Source organism: Vipera ursinii, assembly GCF_947247035.1.
Source record: "Vipera ursinii genome assembly, chromosome: 14".
Taxonomy (NCBI): Eukaryota; Metazoa; Chordata; class Lepidosauria; order Squamata; family Viperidae; genus Vipera; species Vipera ursinii.
In genome coordinates, this window is record NC_139527.1 from 3,268,359 (window position 1) to 3,295,287 (window position 26,929).

Genomic DNA, 26,929 nt, shown 5'->3' on the forward strand with positions numbered 1-26,929 from the left:
ACACACACACACACGACTCTGCAATCCCCGTCATAAATATGAGTCGGCCAAGTGTCCGAATTTTGATCACGTGACCGTGGAGATGCTGCCACGGTCATAAGTGTAAAACAAAAAAGGGTCCATAAGTCACCTGTTGTTGTGACTTCGGTCGCCAAAGGAGCGGTTGTAAGTCAGGGACTACCCATGCTTGCATTGAGGTGTGTGATGTGTCCCCCTGGCAGGTGGGCATTGCTCTGAAGCCATTCCTGCCTCAGCTTCAAACCACCTTCACCAAAGCCTTACAAGACCCCAACCGGGTGGTCCGTTTGAAAGCCGCCGACGCTCTGGGAAAGCTGATCGCCATTCACGCCAAGGTCGATCCCCTCTTTACCGAGTTGCTGAACGGCATTCGCACCAGCGAAGACTCTGGCATCAGGCAAGTGGCTGAGCTGGCCGATGCCGCCTCCTCCTCCTCCTCCTCCTCCTCCTCCTCCTCCTCCTCCCTCTGTGGGTTTCCTTCAGGAAAGCTCATTTTAGAATAGGATAGAACAACAGAGTTGGAAGGGACCTCGGAGGTCGTCTAGTCCAACCCTCTGCTGAGGCAGGAGAACCTATACAATTTGAGACAAGTGGCTGTCCGGTTTCTTCTTTAAAAAGTCCAATGATGAAACATCCACGATTTCTGGAGGCAAGTTGTTCCACTGGTTAATTGTTCTCACGGTCAGGAAGTTTCTCCTTAGTTCCAGGTTGCTTCTCTCTCCTTGGTGAGTTTCCATCCGTTGCTTCTTGTCCTGCCTTCGGGCGCTTAGGAGAATATCTTGACTCCCTCTTCTTTTTTGTTTTTTTGTTTTTTTGTGCTCAGGAAAGAGCACAAATGACTCAATGCAGCGAACACATCTAATGCTCCTCCTTCCTCATATTTTCCCCCACAACAACAACCCTGTGAGGGGAGTTGGACTGAGAGAGAGAGAAAGGAACTGGCCCACGGTCTTCCCAAATAGCTGCCATGCCTAAGGCCGGACTAGAACTCCCAAATTCCTGCTTTCTAGCCTGGTGCCTTAGCCACTGGAAAGATTTATATAGGTGCCTCTGACTGACCAACTGACTGACAACCAGAAAATTGGGATTACAATTTCCGTTGCTAAGCAAGTGAATCGTCCCCAATTTTTTTCTTTTTTTGACCTGGATGTTAAGCAGTGGTTAAGTGAACCATGCAGTTGTTAAGCGAATTCAGCTTCCCTCATTGACTTTGCCAGCTGGGAAGGTTGCAAATGGCGATTAAATGGTGACCCAGGGATGTTGCAATTCTCACAAGTACAGTTACACGCAAGAGGTGCTTCGCTTGCTCGTTCCCGTGTTTTTAAGCCCTGCTGACTTTTCTCTTCTCTCTCTCTCTCTCCTTCTTGGGGCTTTGCAGGGACACCATGCTTCAAGCTTTGCGGTTTGTAACTCAGGGGGCGGGAGCCAAAGTGGATGCCGCCGTTCGGAAGAGCATCATCACCATGCTCCTCAGCATGCTGGGCCACGAAGAGGTATTTTATATTTATGTAAAATTTATGTAAAATGGGGTAGGACGCTGAGCTTGTCGATCAGAAGGTTGGCAGTTTGGCGTGTCGAATCCCGAGTGCCGCGTAGCAGAGTGAGCGCCTGTTACTCGTCCCAGCTTCTGCTAACCTAGCAGTTCGAAAGCACGTAAAAATGCAAGTAGAAAAATAGGGACTGCTCCGGTGGGAAGGTAACAGCGTTCCGTGCGCCTTTGGCGTCTAGTCATGCCGGCCACATGACCACGGAGACGTCCTCGGACAAGCGCTGGCTCTTCGGCTTTGAAACAGAGATGAGCACCGGCCCCTAGAGTCGGAAACGACTAATGCGGGAGGAACCTTTACCTTTACCTTTAAAATTTATCTTGGAAAGGTTACATTAGAAAAGAAAGCAGGGGTGAAAATGTTACTGGCTGGTAACCTTCCTTGTGAGTGGAAACATTCTCTTTTTGCTTTTTTTTTTCCTTGCCAGGATGCGACTCGCATGGCCTCGGCAGGTTGCTTGGCTGAAATGTGTGCGTTTCTGACGGATGAGGAACTCGGTGGCGTCCTCCAGAATCATCTTCTCGGTGGGCTTTGTGTGTGTGTGTTTGGGGGGGCTGAAATTCCCCAGAGAGGCTGAAGGAACATTATTTTCTGTCACGGTGGTGTCGTCCTCAATTAAGTGGCCGTTTTCTCTGGGTGCGACGAGGTTGGGGAACGGAAGGTTGCGATGCTGGGCTGACGGGCCATCCTTCTTTCGTCCCACAGCGGACGTCTCTGGCATCGACTGGATGGTGAGGCACGGACGCAGCCTGGCCCTCTCGGTGGCCGTGAAGACGGCGGCCAGCAGGCTGTGTACCCCCAAGTATTCGAACAGCGTCCACGAGATGATCTTCAGCAACACGGTCGCTGACCGGGTAAATCTCTCGCATCTGCGATTTCGCCTTCTGCTTTTTCCTGTTCTTGAAAAACTTCACCCCAACCGCCTGCATTTTCTGGTTGAATTCCAAGAAGGAGACCGAGGCATAATTATATAAGGTCATCATACCATGGCTGCTGCTGCTTCCTCTTCTTCTTCTTCTCCTTCTCCTTCTTCTTCTCCTTCTCCTTCTCCTTCTCCTTCTCCTTCTCCTTCTCCTTCTTCTCCTTCTCCTTCTCCTCCTCCTCCTCCTCCTCCTCCTCCTCCTCCTCCTCCTCCTCCTTCTTCTTCTTCTTCTTCCTCCTCCTCCTCCTCCTCCTCCTCCTCCATGTCTGGGTCAAACTTTAAGGACACCACTTTCTTGGCTTTGTCAAGACAAAGCCCCCAATAAGTCATTATCGGTCCATGCTTCTGGTAGTAGCCAACATACCAGCATATGCGGCAAGCTCTGTGTCTCCACATTCACACCGTGTGTTGTTCTCCACTTAAGAGCCTCTAGTTGGTCTCACACTTAAGCACTCTTAACTCTCAACCTATTCAGGGTCCTCCTAGTAGTATAAGGGAGGTCGGATCCTTTAGCCAGAGCCTCCTTTAATGTTACTCCTTGCTCAAGAGTCCTTCCTCCATCTTTTTAACTCGATTTTGTTCTTGCGTACCCTCAAGAACGGGTGTCCTTGCTGTAAAGCTGTTCCCAGATCTGAGTCGGCCGGCTTGAGGCCCCCATATCTGTTCAGGAGCATTCTCTAGCTTATCGCAAAGGGGCTTTTTCTCTCCCCCCCCCCCACAAAAAAAAGCAGCTGAGTTTTCCTCAAAGACGTCTCACTTCTCATCAAAGAAGCTTCTTTTAATTCTGACCGAACGGTGGAGGGTGGAAGGATTATATCCCTTGCAGTCATCTGGTCATTAGTACTCTTTCTGAGAGTCCTTGAGGCCACTTGGCGGTTCCTCCGTGCCCTCAGGGTCACCTGAATGAGTGTGCCAATGGGTGTGGAGCCTTCTTGGAACTGCTGAAGGGGCTGTTGTTGCAAACAGGAGACGGCTGGTGTGTCGTATCCCTCCCCCATGTGTTGAGAGAGGGGAGGGTTAGTTTTGACCTAGATGCCCTCTTCGACCCCCCTCATTCCCTCGCTGAATTCTCAGCATCTGTTGCTCTTTTGCTCCTGGTCTTAGGAGGGGCAATGCCAGCAAGAGGATATATTTTCTCAATTGGTGTATAAATCTCACGGAGGCCTAAGACTTTTGCCCAGGAGTGTATTGACTGTCGATTTTTTTTTGCAATCGTGTTGCCTAGTCTCGGATTCTGCTGGGATCTGATGGCTTTTTGCTTCTCTGCTGGTTTCCCCGGCTGCAGATCCCCATTGCTATCGCCGGCGTCCGAGGAATGGGCTTCCTCATGAAGCACCACATAGAAGCCAACGGCGGAAACTTTCCCCCGAAGCTCTCCAACCTCTTCATCAAGGTAAGGCTGCAGCCCCTGGATGGGCTGGCTTGGACTTCGGACCTCTCTGCACCCCGATTCTCTTGAGACGGGATTGCGGTGTGTGTGTGTGTTGACTAGATGACCTCTAAGGTCCCTTTCAACTCTTGTTGTTCTAAATATTTTACTAAGGAGCCATCTTCTCCTTTTCAGCAGATTCAGAATCAGTTATGCCGCCCTGCCTCTCAGATAAAGAATTAGGATTAGACATTTTGAGGTTGATCAACAGACAGTCTTCGATTTAACGGTCACCACGGGGTCCCCAAATGTTCATGGCTAAGCCAGGCCGTTGCTAAGTGGGTTGTGTCCCACATTACGACCTCCTTAAGGGAGTCACACAGTTGTTAAGCCAGCTTGGCTCCCTCTTATTTGTCTGGAGCCAGCTGGGAAGGGTCACAAACGGTGATCACGGGGCCCAAATTTTGACCCCGTGACTGTAAGGATGCCACGAGAGCCTCAACTATGAAAACGGGTCCTGGGTCAGAGCGGGACAGTTGTCACGTGGGTTTTGCCCCATTTTGCGGCCTTCTTTGCCACAGTTGTTAAATCGGTGCACTTGTGAAGTCAGCAACGCAATTGTTAAGGGAATTCGGCTTGGTCACTGACTTTGCCTGTCAGAGGGTCACGAAAAGGGGCTGCGACCAATCACAAGTAGGGGTCAGCTGCCAAGCGTCTGAATTTTGATCACGCGACCCATGGGGATGCTGCAAGGGTCGTAAGGGTGAGAAAGGGTCACAAGTCCCTTCTCTGAGTGCCGTTGTAACCTGGAGCGGTCACTAAACGCGAGGATTGTAAATCAAGGACCACCTGCGATATCTCCTTGGGAGGAAATCCAACTTACTTCACAAAAAAAAGCTAGCCAGCCCTTGAAACCGCTGCAGCCAGCCAGGCAGGGCTGAGGCTGAGGCCATCCTGATCTTTCCCCCTTTGCTGGTCTCAAAGAGTCTTCAGAATCCGTCCAGCGACATCAAATTGATTGCAGAGAAGATGATCTGGTGGGCCAGCAAAGCCCCTCTCCCCCCTTTGGACCCCCCCGTGGCCAAGCCCATCCTCAAGGCGCTCCTGGACAACACGAAAGATAAGAACACCAGCGTCAGGGCTTACAGTGACCAGGCCATTGTCAACCTCCTGAAGATGCGAGAAGGCGAGGAGATGGTTCAGGTAAAGGCCTGCCTTAGGCGGTGGGGGAGATAGAGCCGAAGTGGAGCCGGAAGCGAGGGGAGAACCCAGCCTGTTGCACTTTACTTTGTGACGGGTGTCACTTCACAAAGCGGTGTGGTTGGGATGTGGCACTAGGCCAGGGGTAGGCGACCTTGGCTCTTTTGTGACTTGTGGACTTCAACTCCCAGAATTCCTGAGCCAGCCAGGGTTGCAAAGGGTTGATAATTTTACATGTCATTTAATAACATACTGACTGATAGAATGTGTAATATAATAATACTATTCATAACTGAATGAAGAGAGAGCCAGTTTGGTGTACTGGTGACACTACACAGGCTAGAAATCAGGAGATTGTGAGTTCCGGTCCTGCCTTAGGCATGAAAACCGGCTGGGTGACTTTGGGCCAATCACCAGGAGCCTGTGAGTTCTAGTCCTGCCTTAGGCATGTGAATTGGGACCTGGAAATAGACCTCTAGGGGCATAAAGGTGGACTGAAAACCCTTCTCTGAACTTGGTGTCTCGTAGTCCATCTCCAAGATCCTTGACGGTGCCAGTTTGGAACTGCTGAACGAGAGTTGCCGGCGATCCCTGAAGAAGCTCGCCAATCAAGCTGACTCGGTCGAACAAATTGACGACACCATCCTGACGTGAGAAGCCAGTTGGCCCTTTGACCCTTGCTGCTTCAGCGTTGCAAGTCAAAGCCGACGACAATGTTTTCATTTTTGAAAATGCTAATTGTGACCGGGGAGCCGATTAAGAAGGAAAAAAAAAAAGAGGGGGTTGGGAGACTATTTTAATAGCCTTAATTATTCTGCTAGTTTAAACAAGAGAATTTGGCCTGTCCTTCGCCTCTCCCCCCCTTTTTTTTTGGAAATTCTGTTGATTTTGGTAGTGAGTTAGTGGCGAATTCACACATCCCTCTGCGTGGAAGGAGACGTTTCCACTTGGCTTTAAGCGGAAAGGGATTAATTATTATTTTTTTTTGTCAAAAGCAAGTTTTGTTCTGAGGTGTTGCTGGCTTGAGGTGGCTCTGAAGGCTGCTGATTCTGCAAATCAGATCACCTAAGGGGCCAGAGAAATGCAGAAAGGGTTAACGGTTGCAGTTGGAATGGCAATTTATTAAAAAGCTTTCAATCTCTTGTTGGCCATCGTTATTGGTGCACATCCTCACACACATGAAAAACTTCAATTGTTGCCTTGCCTGGAGTGTAATAAGCTGGCCCAACATTCAGGAATTCAGGCACGCAAGTCTAAACCACAGTGGGCTTGATTCAGACAATACCTTAAGCCAGTGTTTCTGATCCTTGCCAACTTTTAAGACACGTGGAGTTCAGTTCCCATAACCTAAGAGGATACGATAATACTATAATTCAGGGGTCTCCAAACTTGGCAATTTTAAGACTTGTGGAATTCCACTCCCAGAATTCCTAATCCTAACCCATGCAGGCTAGAGAATTCTGGGAGTTGAAGTCCACCCATCTTAAAGTTGCCACGGTTCAGGAACACCGCATTAAGTCATCAACTCATGTCAACACAACCTTCACACGACATGGGTAACTCAGTTGCTTCTCCAGGTTACTGTGATCCTCAGGGACTCAAAAAAGACTTCGTTACCTGGTGTGGGGTTGGGGTGGTTTTTTTTGGAAAATATAGTTGGATTCGTTTTTTCAGCTGGCAAGAAAAAAAAACGGCTTTCAGAGACTCTGCAATGCTTGAATAAGGATTTTAATCCATCCAAATTAAATACAGAACCACAAAAATAACCATAACAAGAGTTGGAACCGACGGACTCTAAGGCCTGCTTGTTCAGTGGAAGAAGCTGGTCACCGTGAGAAACCTGCTGTCCCACAAACCAGAACTGAGCTAAATTCTCTTGTGTAACGGTTCCTCTCCCCATATATAAACGTGAAATTCAGTGCAACAACAAAAACATTTACAAAAAACAACAACAATCTTCTAAGGTGAAGATGGCTTTGGCTGATCAATTCTCTGGCTTTTGAACCTGCAACCCAAAAGGGTTCTAGGCAGACTTCTGAGAATGAGCATTTTCTAGTCTTCCAGTTGGGTCCTTCGGCATTCCCCAGAATGTGATCTCTTGGTGATCCCCAGCGACCCTTTCTTTCACAGAGGGGATCCCGATCTATTTGAGCTGGGTGTGTTGGGGTCACAGAGGAGGAGCGCTGTGCACCCGTTTGGAGAATGGCACCCGAGCCTGCAACCACTGCTTGTAGTCTTCCTCAGGCATATCCACAATATATTCGCGCAGGAACTGTGATGAAAAAAAAATGCAAGAACACAAAGATTTGATTGTCAGGTCTTCTAAGGAGATGTTGGTCCCGCTGTATTTATTCCACTGATCTTTTGCATCTTATGACAACCAGAATAATGGATCTACATTTCTTTTTGGGATGCCATTGCAGCGGGGCCCATCAACAACCTAGCCTTTTCCCCTGCACTGACAGCCTTGCTGTGTCCTCCCACAGTGTCAGGCACAAGGAACCAGACCCACGTATGTAAAGATCAAACTAGCTACTTCATTGTTCTCTGCCTGTAATACAGGAATCTCCCCAGACTGGCAAGCTTGCACCTGGGAAAGACCAGATAACAACAACAGAGTTGAAAGGGACCTTGGGACTGCTGTTGTAACTTCGAACGGTTGCTAAATGAACAGTTGTAAATCAAGGAGTGCCTGTATCTCCCTTGAATTCATCCTTTTAAAAATGTACACGAAGGGGGTTCAGTAAATAGCATTGTATCTTGGCCTCTTTGAGACCGAAGCAGCTGAATTCCTTCCCGCCCGCATCCCTCACCTCTACAGCTGCGCAGATGTCTGGAGAGCAAATTTCCCAAATCCGAAGTTCTCCCAAGACCTTCAAAAAAGTGGGAGGCCGGATGCGTAAGTCCGGATTCCTGGCAAACCTTTCCAGCTTCTTGAGGACTTTCTGGGTACGGCGGTCTCTTCTGATGTCATCTGGAATCCTTTCCAGCAAAGTTGAAAACCTTGAAGAAAAAAAAAATTAAACGAGAGAAAAACCTTTAACCTGGATGTCTCTAAAGCCTGAAAGGTATGACTCAGATGACGGCAACGAGGCCCAGTCATAACTAGCTAGAGTAAGCAACTTTACTGTCTACCGCCAGTGTTACAAGAATCTTCCCAGACTGCTTGCCTTCCCCTGGGAATGACCAGATAATGATTTCATACAACTTGAGACAGCTCACGTTTATGCCGCTTGCGACTACGCAAGGATTCCAAGCTAGAGCCTCGCTTGACGCCTCCTTCCAGCCTGCCTGGCAGTTTCCCAACATCATCCTTGACATGCAACTGATCATAATCAAGACTACTAGGGGAAGGCCCCTATGACAATTCCTCAAAGACACAAGAGGTTTGGAATTTAAGTTGATAAAAATCGCCCAGATTTTGGATGATGGAAACATCTGTTCTTGCCAAGGCACAACATAACCATTAAGCAACTTGGGTTTGCTTTCAACTCTGATCGAGGAGATTTATGACACGAGGATTGCGTTCCTGGTTTTCCTCTGCAAAATTACGCAGCCCAAAAGTCCAGCTCAGCCTTCTGCTCCCTCCCTTCCTCACCAGTTTTCTGACTCTGCATCCTGTTCAGGCTCTTTGCCCACCACAGATTGTCTCATTCGCTCGAGGTCTTTCCGGAAACGGGTAAGATAGTTTAGGCACAGGAATTTCTGAATGTTCTTCTCCTCTCGTCTCCTGTCAAACGGAATAAACATCCGAAGAAGTCATGAAGGTTTTTCCTGCATTTGGTGGCCTATAAGTTCAACATAAACCGGCCTTTCCAATTTGGCCCTTTTGTGACTGTGTGTGTGTGTGTTGGGGGGGGGGGAGTTGCAAGACCTGCAGGATAAAAACTAAGGTAATTTTTACATTAAGCTGATAGAAAGTACCGATTGTTCTTGAAATCAGACCGTAAGGGAGCCGTCCACTACACAGTTGTATGTCGTAACATCTTACCATCTTTTCTGAGGCAGTCATTAAGCGAAGGTGGTGGCTGTTAAGTGAATGTGGCGGTTGTTAAATGAGCCAGTGGCTCACCGTGGGCACAGTTTTGCCGAAAACCAGACACGCTGGTAAAACATGGAGGCGTGAGTGAGTGCGTGACACTGCAAACAGCCATAAATAAACCAGTGTTGATTCATGTGTCTGCAAAGGGATCCATCGACTTCATAATCCAAGTTGTAAGCCTCCTTTTGGGGTTGCTAAGCAATCCGGTCCCAGATCTCGTGCACCTTCCATTCCTGTCCTAATTCTAAGAAATTTCAGGGACCTGAGATCTAGAAATCTCTTGTTACCAGCACCCCGTTGAAAGGCTTTTAACAGATCTCGAGTTGGATGTTTGAAAAGAACATACATTGATTCCTACGCTGAAGGAAATCGCGTTCTGAATGTCGGATATCTTAGCAGCTGCTCCCTATCCTCAGATCTCAACTGACCCTCATTCTCGGTACGGCAAAAATCCTAGAAGCCTGCACTCAAAAAAAAAAATACGGAAGCTCCTTCTGGAAAGTTCACGTTTCCTTGACAAACGTGAGACACCCTCAACCTTTACTTGCAAGTTGGCTCTCCAAAGGGTGTTTATGCCATCGGCTTGTTTGAAGGCGAGCAGAAGAAACTTCTATGGGGAAAGAATTAAGTTTTACAGAGGGCTACCTGGTTAGGTTAGGGTGAGCCAGACAGTGGCATGTGCCGAGCTTGTGCTGTGAACTAAGCCAGGGGTCCCCAACCTGTGGGGCGTGAGGGCATTTGCAACCGGGCCCCAGAAACAGCCGACGAGTCCACGGGCATCCTCACAACACTGAACGACTCTACCTACCTCTCCAGTATGTCGAGTTGATCGTGCAGCCGGAAGGCATTTTCTTGGGACACGTCAAAAAACAATTCTCTCATCTCGTGACACAGTTGCTGCTTCCTTCTAATGAAAGAGCTGGGAGGAAAAAAAAAGATCACATCGGAAGACATTCCCCCAGTTTTCTGCCTGAGAAGGGAGTTGGACTAGAAGACCTCCAGGGTCCCTGGTATTCCGTTACTCTGAATACAGAGGCCAAAGGCCAGTGGAGGTGGGGAAAGGGGCCAGCTGGATTTATACTGACCTCTACCTTCTTCTATTTTCATTCTTTTTTTCTTACGCCTTTTTCTCATTTTACCCACCTCGGAAGGCTGGAAGGCTGAGTCAACCTTCAGCATCGAACTGCTGGCGGTCGGCAGAATTAGCCTGCAATATTGCGTTCTATATAACCACTGCGCCAGCCCGGCTCTTATTGGCATCTGTGTTCCTACCTTTCAGGACTGCAAAGCTCTGATGTTTTGTCATCTTCCATATATGTGGCGGTGGTGGTTTTATCTTCTCGGACGGTGACGGTCAGCGAACTACAAGAAAACAAGAGGCCACGTAGGGAAACCAACGGAGTCTCTAAGAAACATCACACCAAAACCTTGGTTTTGTCTACATCTGTAACGAAATCCTCTGAACTCTGGAATGTTAACACAACCAGCAGAGTGGAGAAGAAGAGTTTATACTGACCTTCCCTCCCTTACCTCCGGCCCCCTACTCACCTCTTTCTCTTGGCCTCCACTGTGCTTCCTTCTTTGTGTATCCCTGTGTTGGCTTTATCGTCCTTTGAAGATGTCGCAGAGCTGAAAAACACCAGATTATCCTTCTGCACTTCCAGTGCTTTATTATTCTAGCGCAGGGGTGTCCAACCTTGGCAACTTTTAAGACTTGGGGACTTCACCTCCCAGAATTCCCCAGCCAGCATGGAAAAAATTTCTAACCCATGGCACAGGTAATCCTGGACTCAACAGCCGCAGTTGGGAACCCAAAGTTTCTGTTGCTAAGAGAGACTGCTGTTCATTGGGTTTGGCCCCATTTTACGACTTGCCACACCTGTTAAGTGAATCGCTGCGGTTGTTAAATTGCTAGGTGAAATCTGGCTTTCCCAATTGACTTGGCTTGCGTGACCCCGGGGACACTGGAACCGTCATAAATACGAGTCCGTTGACAAGCGTCGGAATTTCGATCACTTGACCAAGGGGATGCTGCATCAGTTGTGTGAAAAAGTCACTTTTTTTCAGTGCCGTTGTAACTTCGGACACTACATGAATGGCTGTAACTTGGGGAGCAGCTGTAACTAATAACAGACCAGGACTTCAGTCATGGGGCAGGAGAACGGCTGTTGCTTACCTCTTGCCCCGTTGTCCAAACGATATTTCACTGTCCGGATCGTACATGTGTAGACTAAAAAATAAGAAGGAGAACTTGAAGCTCAGATGTCGGCAGAGAACAAAGCCAAGAAGGTCAGAGAAAGCTCAGAGCAAACGAGCGAAGATCCTTCATTCAGAAGACCAACTATGCAACCATCACTTGGGGTGGGGTCACTGAGTGTGGCTCATTCAAGGCTAAGATTGGCCTCCAAAGGCTGGGAGGGTTAAGAAGCCTTAGGAGCTTCTAGCAAACAGCACCGGGAGCCTTTCCGGCTAATAGGTGACAAACTAATTTAACAAATTACTTTTGTAAAATGCAAACAAAGGCAACTTAAATGTGCTCTTGAAATTAGAGACAGGCATGCGCTCTCTCCCCACAGTCAGTCCCCCAACTTACTAATGTGGTTTCGTACTCCAAAACATATTTTCCTTGCTAAAATTCTTAGCCACGTCTTCGTGTATCATCCGAATTAAGGTCTGCAGGTCTGTGGAGGACAGAAAGAAAAAAAAAATTAGCAGGAAACCAGAATTAAATTCCAGGAGACTTAAGCTCTTTGGAGAGTTTGCAGTGAAAAGCGTTGGATGAGCAAGGTGTGAAATGTAACAGCACAGTTGTGCACCAAATAAACCAGAGGGGGTGCATAATCCAATAATCTCATTTGGGAAGTATATAATCTTGAAGAGACCAGGGTGTACGTTCCAACTTGTAGACATCGCAGAAGAAATGTCACAAAACATCTTGTTTTTTAGAATCTGCATCTTTTCAGCAAGTATAGAGCAGCCTTCTCCCACCACTGAAAGATTTGTTGACTTTCTTTCTTAGGATGTACCATAGAATTATAAGGCTGGAAGGGACCTTGGAGGTCTTCTAGTCCAACCCCGTTTGAGCAGGAAGCCCTATACCATTTCAGACAGATGGCTGTCCAATCTCTTCTTAAAAACCTCCAGTAATGGAGCACCCACAATTTCTGAAGGCAAACCGTTCCTCTGGTTTATTGTTCTCCCCGATAGGAAATTTCTCCTTAGTGTTCCAGGTTGCTTCTCTCCTTGATTAGTTTCCCTCCATTGCTTCTTGTCCTGCCTTCTGGTGCTTTGGAGAAGAGGTTGACCCCCTCTTCTTTGTGGCAGCCCCTCAATTATTATTGAAACACCGTTATTGTGTCACCTTTAGTCCTTTTTTTATTAGACTCACTAGACATACCCAATTCCTGCAACCGTTCTTCGTTTAGCTCTCCAGAACCTCTAAAGTATGCATATATTCCACTTAACATACACCCAAATCAATAGACTCGAGGGGATATTTATGAAGCGGCTGACCCCAAAATCCATAAGCAGGTGGAAAATATCCACGGTGAGCAAAAATTAAATCAACCAAGAACCAATCAAGGTTATGTATGAAAAACCCCAAGAATAAATGACAAGCCCTTCCAAAAAGGAAGCAAAGGGAAGTAACAGAATCTCACCCTAATTTATACATAAACCAGTAAATCGATGGAAGTACAAATTAAAGATGGTGTGTTTGGCCAGATCTCTTTAGAAGAAGAATTGTGTCACGGAAGAGCATGCAAAACATTTAACAGGAACAGAAGCCTGGCTCTCTTTTTTTTGCAAAGCCAGAGCGGAGCAACATGGAAACCGCCTTTCAGCCTTCATGAAGGAAGGATAGGACCAAACTTTTTTCCCCAGGAAACGCATACCGGATGGCCCAGATAGAAAAAAAATCCTGCAGGTACCGACTACTAAGCCATGTTTAAGGCACAGGTAGTCCTTGACTTATAACTGCAGTTGGGAGCAGAATTTCCATTGTTAAGCAAGGCCGTTGTTAATGCAGTCCTGCTCGATTGGATGAACCTTTTGCCACGGTGGGTATGTGACTCGCAGGCGTCGTTCAGTGAGTCAGGCCATCGTTAATCGAATCCAACATCCTCCATTGAATTTGCTTGTCGGAGGAGGGCTGGGAAAGTCGCAAATGGAGATCATGTCACACACACACACACCACTGTAAATACACGCTGGTTTCCAGGAGCACAAAGGGCATGTAGGTGCGACAACTGTAGCATCCTGGAGACGTGTGATTGTAAGCTTCTCCAGGTGGGTCTGTGACAATTCGCCGTGGTCAACTCACTGCAGTTGCTGGACCAAATTTACACTAATATCCAAGAAAAAAAGGGTGGAGTAGAATCATGAAAGAAAGGATGCAAAAGGAGGGACAGAATGAAATGCGATCGACAAAAGTTAAAAGTATTTTTTAAATTATTTTTAAGTAATTAAATAGAATTGTTAAATTGTTCTGCAGTGAGTTGTCCCATGGCAAGTTGGCTGGGGCGAGTTGGCCGTGACAAATTGTCCCATTCTGGCAATCAGTCAACGGGAGAAAAGCCGGATCCTATTCAAACCATCCGATTCGCTTAATTAACAACTGATTCATTGACTCATACTGGGGACAATGTGATCACCCTTTTGCCCACTTTCCCAGCCGGCCTCTGACAAGTAAAAGGGGGAAGCTGGAGTTGCTCCATGGCCTCACGATTCACTTCACAGACCTGCCCCAAAGAGGTCCCAAAATTGGGCGCAACTGACTTGGACCACCCCCTTGCTTCTGGTCCCAATTGGGTTGTAAGACGAGGACTTGCTCTATGGCAGGGGTCTTCCAACTTGGCCCTTGGATGACTGGTGGACTTCAACTTGGCCCTTGGATGACTGGTGGACTTCAACTCCCAGAATTCCTCAGCCAGGCACGCGTGCTTGGCTGAGGAATTCTGGGAGTTGAAGTCCACCAGTCATCCAAGGGCCAAGTTGGAAGACCCCTAGTCTAGAAAACAGTCCCTTTGGCCAGTCTGGCATCTCCCAGGCGCTCACAGTAGCTCACGGGTTCTTCATCCTCCTTCGTCTGTTTGCTGTAGCTGGACTCCAGCTCTTCTACCTCCTTGGCGCTTTCCGACGTAGGTTGGGCGGCTTCATCGGAGCCGGGCGTCAAGGAGCTGGTGCTGGCCAAGGTGGTCTTACTATGTGGCGAGGACAGCCCGCTGATCTTGGACATGCTCCCTGTCATCTTCGGTGACTTTTTGCTGGACGGGCCCCGAATCTGCTTCTGAGTATATCTTCTGCCCTGGAAGAGTCGTAACAGAATAACGGAAGAGTCGGAAGGGAGCTTGGAGGTCTTCTAGTCCAACCCCCTGCTCGGAGAGGGAAACTCGAGACCGTCCCAGACAAATGGCTGTCCAGGCTCTTCTTAAAATCCTCCAGTGTTGGAGCACCCACAACTTCTGGAGACAAGGGATCACGCATTCACAAAATGTTACGAGAAAACCTGGGTTCGTGAAGAAGGATTTCTCATAATGTGAACAGAATAAGAGAACTGGAAGGGACCTTGGAGGTCTTCTAGTCCAACCCCCTTGCTCGGAGATGGAAACCCAATACCATTCCAGACCCATGGTTATCCAGTCTCTTCTGAAAAGCCTCCGGTGATGGAGCGCCCACATTTTATGGAGGCAAACCCTTCCATTGATTGAATGGTTCTCATTGTCAGGAAATTGCTCCTTAGTTCTACTATTCTAACTACCGTTCTGTGATTATTCTATTCTAATTCTATCTACCGCTATAAGCTTGTTTCACAAAGCTGCATCAACCCTCCTCGTCTCGCCCCCAAGAAAAATTGGCCCTTCGGTAGAAGTAGTTCCCCACCCAGGGGGAACCTACCTTTGCATGCTGAACAAAATGCTCCCACCGATTCTTCACCGCCTTCTCTCTGTTGATGGTTTTCATGCAACTTTTCCCACCACCGTAGTCCCTGGGAAAGATGGGATTTCATCTTTTTTTTCTCCCCCATGTCTTTTCCATGTCTGCGAAGATTCTCTGTCCTCCAGGTCACGGTTGCCCTAAAGGTGCTTTTTCAACTGGACTTTCTTTTTGTTCCTTTTCTTTGAAGACGTTTCGCTTCTCATCCAATAAGCTTCTTCCGTTCTGAAGAAGAACTCGACGGAGAACTGAAGGAGCTTTCTTGGATGAGAAGCGAAACGTCTTCAGGAGAAATAGAAGTCCAGTTGCCTTTTGGATAAAGCACCTTTGGGACAACAGCGAGAGCAACCGTGCACTGTCACACAAAAAAGGGAGGGGTTAATTCCAGGTTGCGTCTCTCCTTGATTAGTTTCCATCCATTGTTTCTTGTCTTGCCTTCTGGAAAATAAGTTAAACACCCCACCTCCTTCTTTGGGGCAGCCCCTCAAATACTGGAAGGCTGCTATCATGTCTCCCCTCGTCCTTCTCTTCATAAAACGAGACATACCCAATTCTGACAGCCGTTCCTTTATGTGTTTTAGCCTCTGGTCCCCTAATCATCGTTGTTGCTCTTCTCTGCACTCTTTCTAGAGTCTCGGCACCTTTTTTACACCGTGGTGACCAAAACCGGCTGCAGAATTCCGAGTGGGGCCTTACCAAGGCCTTGTAAAGCGGTATCAACGTTTCACGTGATCTCGATTCCATCCCTCTGTTCATGCAGCCCAGCACCCCTGTTGGCTTTTTTTTTTTGGCAGCTGCAGCACACAGCTGGCTCCTGTTGAAGGGATTGCCCACTAAGGACTCCCAGATCCCTCTGGCAGTTAGCTTCTGTGACCTACTTGGGGTTCCAGCAGGCGATCAAGGGCTTCATGCTATTGCTAGGCTCCAGGGTCAAAGCTTCCAGGAGCCAGTGAAGGGCACAGAGTTGCCGGAAGATGGAGTCACTGTGGAGACGAGAGGGAGGCAGATGGGCTGACTGGCAGAAAAACAGAGAGAAGAGGCAGATTCTGGCTGGAAGCCAGTCTCTCCCCCTCCCTCTCCCCCTCCCTTTCTCTCCTCCCCTCTTTCTCCTTTCCCTCTCTCCTTCCCTGTCCCTCCCTTTCTCCCCTTTCATCTCTCTCTCTCTTCCTCCCTCTCTCCTTCCCCCTTCCCCTCTCTCCATTTCTCTCCCTTCCTCCTTCCTTTCCTTCTTCTCTCACCCTCCCTCCCTCTCTCTCCTTCCCCCTCCCTTTCCCTCTCTCCTCTGTCCCTCCCTTTCTCCCCTTTCATCTCTCTCTCTTCCTCCCTCTCTCCTTCCCCCCTCTCTCTATCTCTCTCCTTTCTTCCTTCCTTTCCTTCTTCTCTCACCCTCCCTCTTTCTCTCCTTCCCTCTCTCCTTCCCCCTTCCCCTCTCTCCATCTCTCTCCCTTCCTCCTTCCTTTCCTTCTTCTCTCACCCTCCCTCCCTCTCTCTCCTTCCCCCTCCCTTTCCCTCTCTCCTCTGTCCCTCCCTTTCTCCCCTTTCATCTCTCTCTCTTCCTCCCTCTCTCCTTCCCCTCTCTCTCTATCTCTCTCCTTTCTTCCTTCCTTTCATTCTTCTCTCACCCTCCCTCCCTTTCTCTCCTTCCCTCTTTCTCCTCCCCTGTCCCTCCTTTTCTCTCCCTCCCTCTCTCCTTACCCCCTTCCTCCTCCTATTCCTTTCCTTCTTCTCCCTCCCTCCCTTTTCTCTTTGGATCCCATGGCAGAATTTTAGCCCTTTGGGAGATGGAATTAGAGGGAGGCGGGCGGAGGGGGGGGGAAGATGAGCGGCTGTACTGCTTGGAAACTTACAAATGGGCCTCTGGATGTTTTTGTGACAGCAGGCCATTATGGATGGGGGTGAAAGGCCGGGCCATTTTCTTCTTCTTCTTCTTCTCCGTCTCGCTCACCAAGAAGCCTCCTGTTAAAAAGAAACTGAAGAGGGAGAAAGAGAGAGGAAAAAAACCGCATCGGAAAGGAAGGCCCGTGGGGAGGGGAGAGGAGGGTGGGTTTCCTCAACCTGACTTCGCCCTGCAAAGCTGACCCCTGCCTGCTAGGACTGCAAAATGTGGCAGGCTGTCAACACAAAGGAGGGCAGAGATTTGTGTTGGTGTTTCTCCCCCCCTCCTGAACGGCTAGAAGTGCCCTTTTTTGCGCAAGAGCTCTCTTGACGGCCGGAGGTGGCTTGTAATCCTCCAGAGCAGGGACTTAGGAGGAGGGAAAAGGCAGTGGGGTCAGGCTAGCCCAGCTGGAGTAAGAGGAAGGTGAGGTCAAAACCCAAAAGAGCTCCAGGGAAAGAGAGGCCATCGGTCAATGCGGCGCCCCGGGAGGTTGAGGGCACCTACTCAGATTCGGAGTCGGACTCTCCCTCAGAGGAGGAGGAGGAGTAGTGAGGGGGCTGAAACTCCGTCCTTCTCTTCTCTTCCTCCCTCTGCTCCTCCAGGCTGGAGGCGGTCCTCCTCTTGATGGATTCTCGACGAAGACTATGGAAGTACCCCCGCCCGATCTTCACCGAGTTGATCAGATGCCTGCGGAAAAGGATGAGACGTCAAGCAATGCATAAACTGGAGTCTCCAAGCACGGGGGAGGCCCCTCGGCTGTTTTTGCTGCCTTAAAAGATTCTTTAAACAAGAGAAAAATACATCCCGTACGAGGCTGGCGGGGTAGAAAAGGAACACACCGACCTCGAGTTTCTTCTTTTCTGCAACCTCCGCGGCAGAGTTTGTCAGCCTTGGCCAGTTTAAGATGGGTGGACTAAGGTGGGATAAACAAAATGAAATAAAATATTCCGCCTTTGAATTATGGCTGGTTAAAGGGGTTTATTGTTTGCTAGAATTCCCAGAATTCCCCAGCCAGCAAGCTGGGGAATTGAAGTCCAGATGCTTAAACTGGCTGTCGCTGAGAAATGTGGATCTATGGGATCCACAAAGGTCCTCCCAAGATGGTGGAGAACATCCTAAGGAAACAGATCCTTGCCTCTTCAACTCACCGTGGCCAACTCAACATGGCCAACTCGGCCAACCTGCCACAGAACAACATTCCTGTGGGACAATTCAACTTAATGGTTTAAAAATAATTGAAGGAATTATTTTATTATTATTTTATTATTTGTTTATTATTTATTTTATTATTATTATTTCCATTCACATCTCTTTTCCCCCTTCCTTTGCATCTTTTCTTGAATGACTCTATTCCACTATTTCTTGGATATTAGTGTAACTCTTGTCCCATGGTGAGTTGTCTGCGGTGACATAGGCCACAACGGGTGGTCGTAGAAACCACCCCCCACAAGAGCTACAAAATGTTGGCCTGCTGCAGCAACTCAACGAAATTGCACCCATTAAAATGCAAATGCATTTAAAATGAACTTTGCAATGCATCTGTTAGATTAATTGAGCGTCGAGCGACTGTACCGTTGCAACACATATTTTCTGCCACTTGCCAGACAAGGGCAGTCTCTTCCTTGTAAATGAATAACTTTGTCAGTGGGGAAACAAAGAGCTTTTTTTTTGAGAGCTAATCATTTTCAGCAGAATTCCCCAGCTGCTTTAGAAGATTAAATTAACAGAGATAAAGGTCAGCCTTGTGCTGTAGCCAAATAAAAATGACCCAGCCACAAAAGAATGTATATTAAGTTGACGATAAATGCACGTGTGGGGGGGGGAGAAGTTTCAGCAAGGCTGTGCGTTTCATTACCCCTAAATCTGAGCGATTTGTTAATTCTGACACGGTTTGATAAAGGCTTGAGACAAACGTTTGCTTCCGGTATTACCGAGGTCCTGATACACAACATGGAATATCTTTAAAGGTGAAATAAAACCAAATGCAATAAATTCATTTCAGCTCGGCGGGAAGCCTCAGCTGGGCTTTAATGAAAATCTCAACAAGCACTGCACGGGAAGTGAGAGGTGACTGACCTGTAGAACGAGCGGAGGGCTGTACGTAGCTCTCAACTTTCAAGATATAAAATCTAAGGCCTTCATAGAGATGCAAAGCATTTTTTTTTCAAAGTATGGGTTTACCAAAGCTTACCGGAGGGCCAAGAGCATGGAAAGACGAGTCTAGGACAATTCGCCACAGCCAGCTCGCCACTGGACAACTTAACGTAAGACAACTGCACCCTAGACTCGTTCCTCTCTTAATATTATTAGTAATCATCATCAACAACACCAATCATCATTTTAACACAGCGTCCATCCACTGCCTTCCGCATGTTTCCCATCCATACGGTCCTGGGCTTTCTTTTGCCAATTGGGCCTGCCGTACTGGCTGATGTGGTCCATCTTGTTTTAGGTCTCTGGCTGGAAGGGACCTCTGAGGTCTTCTAGTCCAACCCCCTGCTCAAGGCAATAGACCATCCCAGTCCAATCTTTTCTTGAAAACCTCCAGTGATGGGAGTATCCTCAACTCCGGGAAGCAAATTATTCCACTGGTTAATTGTTCTCACTGTCAGGAAATTCCTCCTCAGTTCTAGGTTTCTCCTCTCCTTGATTAGTGTCCATCTGTTGCTTCTTCTCCTGCCCTCAGGTGCATTGGAGAATAGCTTGACTCCCTCTTCTTTGGGGCAGCCCCTCAAATGCTGGACGACGGCTATCCTGTCACCCTTAGTCCTTGTTTTCATCTGAGTAGACATTGCCAATTCTAGCAACCGTTCTTCCTATGTTTTAGCCACCATCCACCCCCCTGATCATCTCTGTTGCCTTTCTCTGCGCACTTTTTAGGGTCTCAACATCTTTTTTTGTATCAAGGGTCCCTAATATCCAGAGCGGCACGGAGGATTTGGAAAAGAGCCTAGCGGTGTGGAGAGGCAGCTGCTGGCCAGGTGGGGAAAATCATGCCAACCCACAGGATGGAATTTGGCTGGGTTATTCTATAGCAGTATGTGATACTCAGGGGCAGGCATGTCTGCGGGGGGGGGGGGTTTAAAAAAGCCAAGAGGATGGCCAGAGCCATGAAGTCAACGCCCTGTCGTTAGCTGTGACTGTCATCTTGATTTTTGTTCTTACTTTCCTACAGCCATCCTCGCTCAGGACCGTCTTCGCTGAGGCGCTAAATTCCAACTGGTTCCTAAGAATGAAATTTTAGCGCACTCAACCCTGGGGTAAAAGTAACAGCAAGCAGCATCCTAAAATAGCAGCTCCTTTTATGACTGATGGCAGACACACGTGTTTTCTCCGCTCCGGAAAGCCTTAGTAAGGCCACACCTAGAATACTGCATCCAGTATTTGGTCAACCCACTATATAAAAAAAAGAGGAAAGAGTGCAGAGAAGAGCAACAAAGAGGATCAGGGGCCTGGAGGCTAAAACATGAAGAACGGTTACAGGAACTGGGCATGGCTAGTTAGTGACAAGAAGGACCAAGCAGTGACATGACAGCGGTGTTCCGATATGTGAGGGGTCGTCACAACCTTTTTTCCAAAGGACCTGAAGGGCAGACAAGGATCAACGATTGGAAACTGATCAAGGAGAGAAGCAACCCAGAACTAAGGAGAAACTTCCTAACACTGAGGACAATCAACCAGTGGGATGGCTTACCTTTAGAAGTTATGGGCGCTTCATTGCTGGAGGCTTTCACGAAGAGACTGGACAGTCACTTGTCAGAAGTGGTAGAGGGTCCTCTGCTTGAACGGGGTTGGACTAGATGACCTACAGGGCCCCTTCTGACTCTGTTATTCTAAGTCTCCCACCCCACCCAGACGCCTGAGTAATGTGATCCAGCATTCCCAGGAAAAGACATTTTTCCCGTTTCCGCTAAGAGAATTTTGCAGATCTCCAAGCTGACGGCAAAAGGCATCCGGATAAAAGCAGGGGTGTCCAAACAGCAAAGGGGGAGATGGAATAGACAGTGGGATTCTCGTTTCCAAGCAACTGGCATTCCTAAGCACGAGCTACAGCAGAAACCTAGTAGCTGCAGGTATCCCAAAGAGCAGCATCCGTTGCTGCCTCTATGGGCTTCCTGCCGCGGTCCTTTTGTGGCGAAACTCTCCGTCAATAATCAGGTCTATAGGGTTAGGTGCAAAGAGGATCCGTGGGCAAAGGAAACAAGCAAGAGATTCATAGGGAAGAGGCTTAGAGCAGCGGTCCACCACCCTTTCGAATAGAAGGAAAAAAAACTTGGGAAATACTGCTCTGAGTTCTTAGTGATGGTTTATGATATTTGGGGTAGAAATTTAGAATAGAATAGAATAATGGAAAGGAATAGAATAGAATAGAATAGAATAGAATAGAATAGAATAGAATAGAATAGAATAGAATAGAATAGAACAGAGTATGGAAAGAGAATAGAATAGAATAGAATAGAATAGAATAGAATAGAATAGAATAGAATAGAACGGAATAGAATAGAATAGAACAGAGTATGGAAAGAGAATAGAATAGACATGGGAATAGAATAGAATAGATAATAGAATAGAATAGAATAGAATAGAATAGAATAGAATAGAATAGAATAGAATAGAATAGAATAGAATAGAATAGACATGGGAATAGAATAGAATAGAATAGAATAGAATAGAATAGAATAGAATAGAATAGAATAGAATAGAATAGAATAGAATAGAATAGAATAGAATAGAATAGAATATGGAAAGAATAGAACAGAACAGAATAGAGTTAGGGTTAGGGTTTGGTTTAGGGTTAGGGATCCCCAATGTCACAGGAAAAAAGAAAAAGAAAAGCCAATGAAAACATAATTGGATAAATCGATAAAAACGCCCCTGGAAACATGCTGCATTTCAAATTCCCTCCCACTCTACCACAACGGATAATTACAATCGACGGGGGAAGGCCTGTTTCGGTACATGTGCCCCGCTGTGGCTGGCAGTGACGGCTTGCCAAGGTTTATTTTTTGCAGCAGGCTGTTAGTGAACCGACCGTAGGGAAGCCTGCCACTTGGACTGATAGAATATTTGATGTCTGAGCTGGGGGGGACAAAAAAGGAAGAAGGAGCATCTGGTGTTCTAATTAACGTGTGAATGGAGAACCAAAGCAGCCATCTCATCCAAGGATCAGGTTGATGGCGCTTTCCATCTGTCTAAGCAACCTTCCAAGGGCTACTGATGAAGGCCATTTTCCTACTGCAACAGCATCGCCTATCGTAGGAAGCCCTCCCTGTATTTAGTTATTTTTATTTATTTTACATCCTGCCTTTATTATTTTTACAAATAACTGAAAGGGACGAATGTATGCAGCATGCTTTCTTCCTCCTGTTTCCCCCACAACAATAACCCTGGCAGGTTGCGTGAGAGAGTCACCCAAAATCACCTAGCTGGCTTTCATGGCTAAGGCAGAACTAGAACTCATGACCTCCTAGTGATTGGCTCAAAGTCACCCAACTGGCTTTCATGCCTAAGGCAGAACTAGAACTCACCGTCTCCTGGTGATTGGCTCAAAGTCACCCAACTGGCTTTCATGCCTAAGGCAGAACTAGAACTCTCTGTCTCCTAGTGATTGGCTCAAAGTCACCCAACTGGCTTTCATACCTAAGGCAGAACTAGAACTCACCGTCTCCTGGTGATTGGCTCAAAGTCACCCAACTGGCTTTCATGCCTAAGGCAGAACTAGAACTCTCTGTCTCCTAGTGATTGGCTCAAAGTCACCCAACTGGCTTTCATACCTAAGGCAGAACTAGAACTCACCGTCGCCTGGTGATTGGCTCAAAGTCACCCAACTGGCTTTCATGCCTAAGGCAGAACTAGAACTCACCGTCTCCTGGTGATTGGCTCAAAGTCACCCAACTGGCTTTCATGCCTAAGGCAGAACTAGAACTCACCATCTCCTGGTGATTGGCTCAAAGCCAGCCAACTGGCTTTCATGCCTAAGGCAGAACTAGAACTCATGGTCTCCAGTCTTCTAGCTTGGTGCCTTAACCACTAGACCACTATATGTTTAGCGGTCAAGTGGGGAATGGTTGGATCAACATATGTTCATTCAAAAGCCTATGTTCAGTTTTCAGACGGGCGCATTAAAGTTTCAAGACCCTCCCCATGGCTCTCCACATTTCTTCAGGGGGCTTAGATAAGTCCTACCAGGTGTAACGATAAGCCTTTCACTTCCTTTGTTTGATGCTCTCAGAAAAAGTAATGAAAAGAGGGAGAGAGACCGGGACATGGTACTTTTGTTCATACTTCAAGGTTAGTTTTCTGTGCATAACCGTGCGGCGTTTTCCTACCTCATGTGAACGAGGTCTCTGGGGAGGGTCCTCAAATCCTTCTCTATATGTCGAATCGGCAGAAGTTTCTTCTCTGGTTCCGGGAGCTAAGTAAACAAATGCCAGCTGACGTGAAAGTGTAGCTCGGAATAACCATCCCTTTCATTTCCCTCGACTTCGGGAAGAAGGGAGTAACCACAAATAACCCGAAGAAGCGTCTATACTCAACATGTCTCCTCTCTCTCTTCCTAAATTCTGGAAGCTTAAAAAAAAAGGAAAGAAAACTGAATTTGAGAAGCGAGTACAGATATCTGAGGGAGCACCTGCTGCCGGCATCGATCTCCCATCGTCCTGTGCGCTCCCACAGGGAGGGCCTCCTTAGGGTGCCTCCGGTCAGGGAGTGCCGGCGGGTGATCCCCAGGGGGAGGGCCTTCTCTGTGGGGGCACCTGCCCTCTGGAACCAGCTGCCCGTGGAACCCCGGACCGCCCCCCGACCTTCGTTCGTTTCGCCGGGACCTAAAAACCTGGTGGTTTGATTTATCTGGCCTGGACTGAGGGGTTTTAAATTTTTAAATTTTAAATTAAATTTTAAATTCGGGCTAACGTTAATTCGACTCTATTTTAATTTTAACTGTATTCTAACTTTTGTACTGTTTTAACTGTTTTTAACTTTGCCCTGTAAACCGCCCTGAGTCCTTCGGGAATAGGGCGGTATAGAAATCTGATTAATAAAATAAATAAACTTACGACCTAATCCAATTGAGCCTAACCCAAAACGTGACGGGTTTACCTTTGGTTTCGACTTCTTGAAAAACTCGGTTTCCAACGGTTCGGCTAATTCTTCCAGAGCAACTTCCTCTTTGTAGAGATCCTGAAATGAGAGGCAACAGGTAGGCTGAGACATGGTCTCGGGGTAAAGAATCTCGTGAGAAACCCCCCCCCCCGAGAAAATCATCCAGGGCCTGATCCTGATCGTGCAAAATAGAAACAAGCGTTTCGAAAGCCCAACCTTAGCAGCTTTAAGCTGGCTGGGACTTCCAACTTCCAGAAGAATGCTGGCTGGGGGAATTCTGGAAGTTTATTTATTTATTTATTTATTTATTTGTTTTTATAAACCGCCCTTCTCCCGAGGGACTCAGGGCGGTGTACAGAATAAGATAGGCATACAGAATGAACCGTAGTGAAAAACAAACAATAGTAAAATACAAATTGGGACCCCAATAAGAGCTATCAGGCCAGGCCGGACTGCTGGAACAGGTAAGTTTTTAATTCGCGCCGGAAGGTGCGGAGGTCGGGGGCCATCCGGATTTCGGTTGGCAAGCTGTTCCAGAGGGCTGGCGCACCCACTGAGAATGCCCTCCCCCTGGGGGCCACCAGCCGACATTCCTTGAGCGGTGGCACCCTGAGGAGGCCCTCTCTGTGGGAGCGCACAGGACGGTGGGGCGTTGACATTGGCAGAAGGTGCTCCCGCAGGTAGTCCGGACCCATGCCATGTAGGGCTTTGTATGTCATTGTCAGCACCTTGAACTTCACACGGAAGGCAACCGGAAGCCAGTGTAGCGCACGGAGGAGAGGTGTGATATGGGAGTATCGGGAGGCTCCCAAGAGTGTCCGCGCCGCTGCACTTTGCACCAGTTGAAGCTTCCGAGTGGATCTCAAGGGCAGCCCCAAGTAGAGAGCGTTACAGTAGTCTAGGCGAGAGGTCACAAGAGCATGGGTGACTGTACGTAAGGCATCCAGGTCCAGATAAGGCCGTAATTGGCGAACTAGTCGAACCCGGGAGAAGGCCCCCTTGGTCACAGCTCCTATGTGATCTTCCAGGGAGAGCTGCGAGTCAAGGAGGACACCCAGGTTGCGGGCCCTATCAACAGGGGGTAGTAACTCGTCCCCGATGTTAAGGGATGGGATGTTCTGAGTATCCTGGCTAGCCGGTACGTACAGCCATTCAGTCTTGTCCGGGTTCAGTTGAAGCCTGTTCCTCCCCATCCATTCCCGGACCGCTTTCAGGCAGCGGGACATCACGTCGAGGGCATCACTGATGTTGTTTGGAGTTGAGATGAAAAGCTGGGTGTCATCAGCATACTGATGGTACCCTACTCCAAAGCTGCGAATGATCTCGCCCAGCGGTTTCATGTAGATGTTGAACAGGAGAGGCGAGAGGACCGACCCCTGAGGTACTCCGCAAGCGAGAGGCCTCGGGGTCGACCTCTGTCCTCCTGCCAACACCGACTGCGAGCGACCCTGGAGAAAGGAGGAGAACCAGCGCAGAACCGTGCCTCCCACTCCCAGTCCCCTGAGGCGTCGCAGCAAGATACCATGGTCGATGGTATCGAAAGCCGCCGAGAGGTCTAATAAGACTAGGACAGAGGAATGGCCCCTGTCCCGGGCTCTCCAGAGATCATTTATCAGAGCGACCAATGCCGTCTCCGTGCTGTACCCCGGCCTGAAGCCCGATTGGTACGGGTCTAGATAAACCGCTTCGTCCAGGATCTGAGGGAGTTGGTGCGCCACCACGCTCTCAACAACCTTCGCAAGGAAGCGAAGATTGGAGACTGGACGAAAGTTATTCAATGAGGATGGGTCCAAGGTGGGCTTCTTGAGGAGAGGTCTCACCACCGCCTCCTTCAAGGCGGTGGGGAAGTGACCCTCACTCAGAGAAGCGGAGATGACCGCCAGGAACCAGCCTCGTGTCCCCTCTCGAGCTGCATATGCCAGCCAGGAAGGGCACGGGTCCAGTAAGCATGTGGAGGAGCTCAACCTCCTCATAATCCTGTCCACTTCCTTGGGAGTCACAGGATCAAATTCCTCCCAGGTGACGTCGACAAGACTGTCCATGTCTTGTTCTTCCAACTCAGCCCAGTTGGAGTCCAGGCCGGTTCGGATCCGAGCAATTTTATCCAGCAGATATTGACCGAATTCCTCGGCTCGACCCTGCAAGGGTTCCTCCCTCACCTCTTGGTTCAGTAGGGAGCGAGTCACCCTGAACAAGGCAGCCGGGCGATTATCTGCGGACGCGATGAGGGTGGAAAAGTAGTTGGATTTTGCCACCCTTATCGCAGCGAGATAAGACCTGGTGAGGCTTCTTAATCGCAATCGGTCGGATTCGGATCGACTGGATCTCCAACGGCTCTCTAGGCCCCGTCTCCGACGCTTCATTTCCCGGAGCTCCGCGGTGAACCATGGGGCTCGCTGGGATCTGCGCCGGGTCAGAGGCCGCATGGGTGCAACTCGGTCCAGAGCCTCCGTGGCTGCCTTCTCCCAGGCTTCCACTAAGGCATCCGCCGAGCTGTGAGCAGGGAGTGCATGTGCGTCCCCAAGCGCTGCCTGGAACCTATCAGGGTCCATTAGGCGCCTAGGGCGGTACCATCTGGTTGGCACCGTGCACCCACGGCGGGGGGTGGCAAAGGGGAAGTCTAGCCGCACGAGGTGATGATCGGTCCATGACAGGGGCATAACAGTCGTGGCACCCCCACCGAAATCATCGCGCCACCGTCCAGACAAGAACACTAAGTCTGGGGTGTGGCCTCTCTCATGAGTCGGTCCAGAAATTATTTGCGACAGGTCCATGGCCGTCATGGAAGCCATGAACTCCCGAGCCAGATCGGACGATCCTCCCAGGGACGGTAGGTTAAAGTCGCCCAAGACCATGAGTCTTGGGAATTCAACCACCAACCCTGAGAGGACATCGAGTAGCTCGGGCAGGGCTGCTGCTG

At 48.5% G+C, this 26,929-nt stretch overlaps 2 protein-coding genes across 2 annotated transcripts in view; one reads left to right on the plus strand and one right to left on the minus strand.

Moving 5' to 3' along the window:
* GCN1 (GCN1 activator of EIF2AK4) overlaps positions 1-6,198 on the plus strand; it is a 46,114-nt gene extending 39,916 nt beyond the window's left edge. Inside the window, exons 52-58 of the mRNA XM_083373515.1 lie at positions 222-415; positions 1,397-1,511; positions 1,993-2,089; positions 2,271-2,419; positions 3,773-3,880; positions 4,841-5,059; positions 5,585-6,198. Of these exons, the coding sequence (XP_083229641.1) occupies positions 222-415; positions 1,397-1,511; positions 1,993-2,089; positions 2,271-2,419; positions 3,773-3,880; positions 4,841-5,059; positions 5,585-5,710 (1,008 nt within the window). The 3' untranslated portion in view covers positions 5,711-6,198. The remainder of the gene's footprint in view (positions 1-221; positions 416-1,396; positions 1,512-1,992; positions 2,090-2,270; positions 2,420-3,772; positions 3,881-4,840; positions 5,060-5,584) is intronic.
* Positions 6,199-6,776: 578 nt separating this feature from the next.
* The window catches only part of CCDC60 (coiled-coil domain containing 60), a gene marked incomplete at its 5' end in the record, with an annotated part of 45,315 nt that continues 25,162 nt past the window's right edge, over positions 6,777-26,929 (minus strand). The window contains 15 exons of the mRNA XM_083373400.1: positions 6,777-7,328; positions 7,870-8,059; positions 8,655-8,786; positions 9,907-10,017; positions 10,371-10,460; positions 10,647-10,727; positions 11,275-11,328; positions 11,692-11,779; positions 14,154-14,403; positions 14,994-15,084; positions 15,911-16,015; positions 16,880-17,002; positions 17,413-17,595; positions 23,238-23,323; positions 24,007-24,087. Of these exons, the coding sequence (XP_083229526.1) occupies positions 7,224-7,328; positions 7,870-8,059; positions 8,655-8,786; positions 9,907-10,017; positions 10,371-10,460; positions 10,647-10,727; positions 11,275-11,328; positions 11,692-11,779; positions 14,154-14,403; positions 14,994-15,084; positions 15,911-16,015; positions 16,880-17,002; positions 17,413-17,595; positions 23,238-23,323; positions 24,007-24,087 (1,770 nt within the window). The 3' untranslated portion in view covers positions 6,777-7,223. The remainder of the gene's footprint in view (positions 7,329-7,869; positions 8,060-8,654; positions 8,787-9,906; positions 10,018-10,370; positions 10,461-10,646; positions 10,728-11,274; positions 11,329-11,691; positions 11,780-14,153; positions 14,404-14,993; positions 15,085-15,910; positions 16,016-16,879; positions 17,003-17,412; positions 17,596-23,237; positions 23,324-24,006; positions 24,088-26,929) is intronic.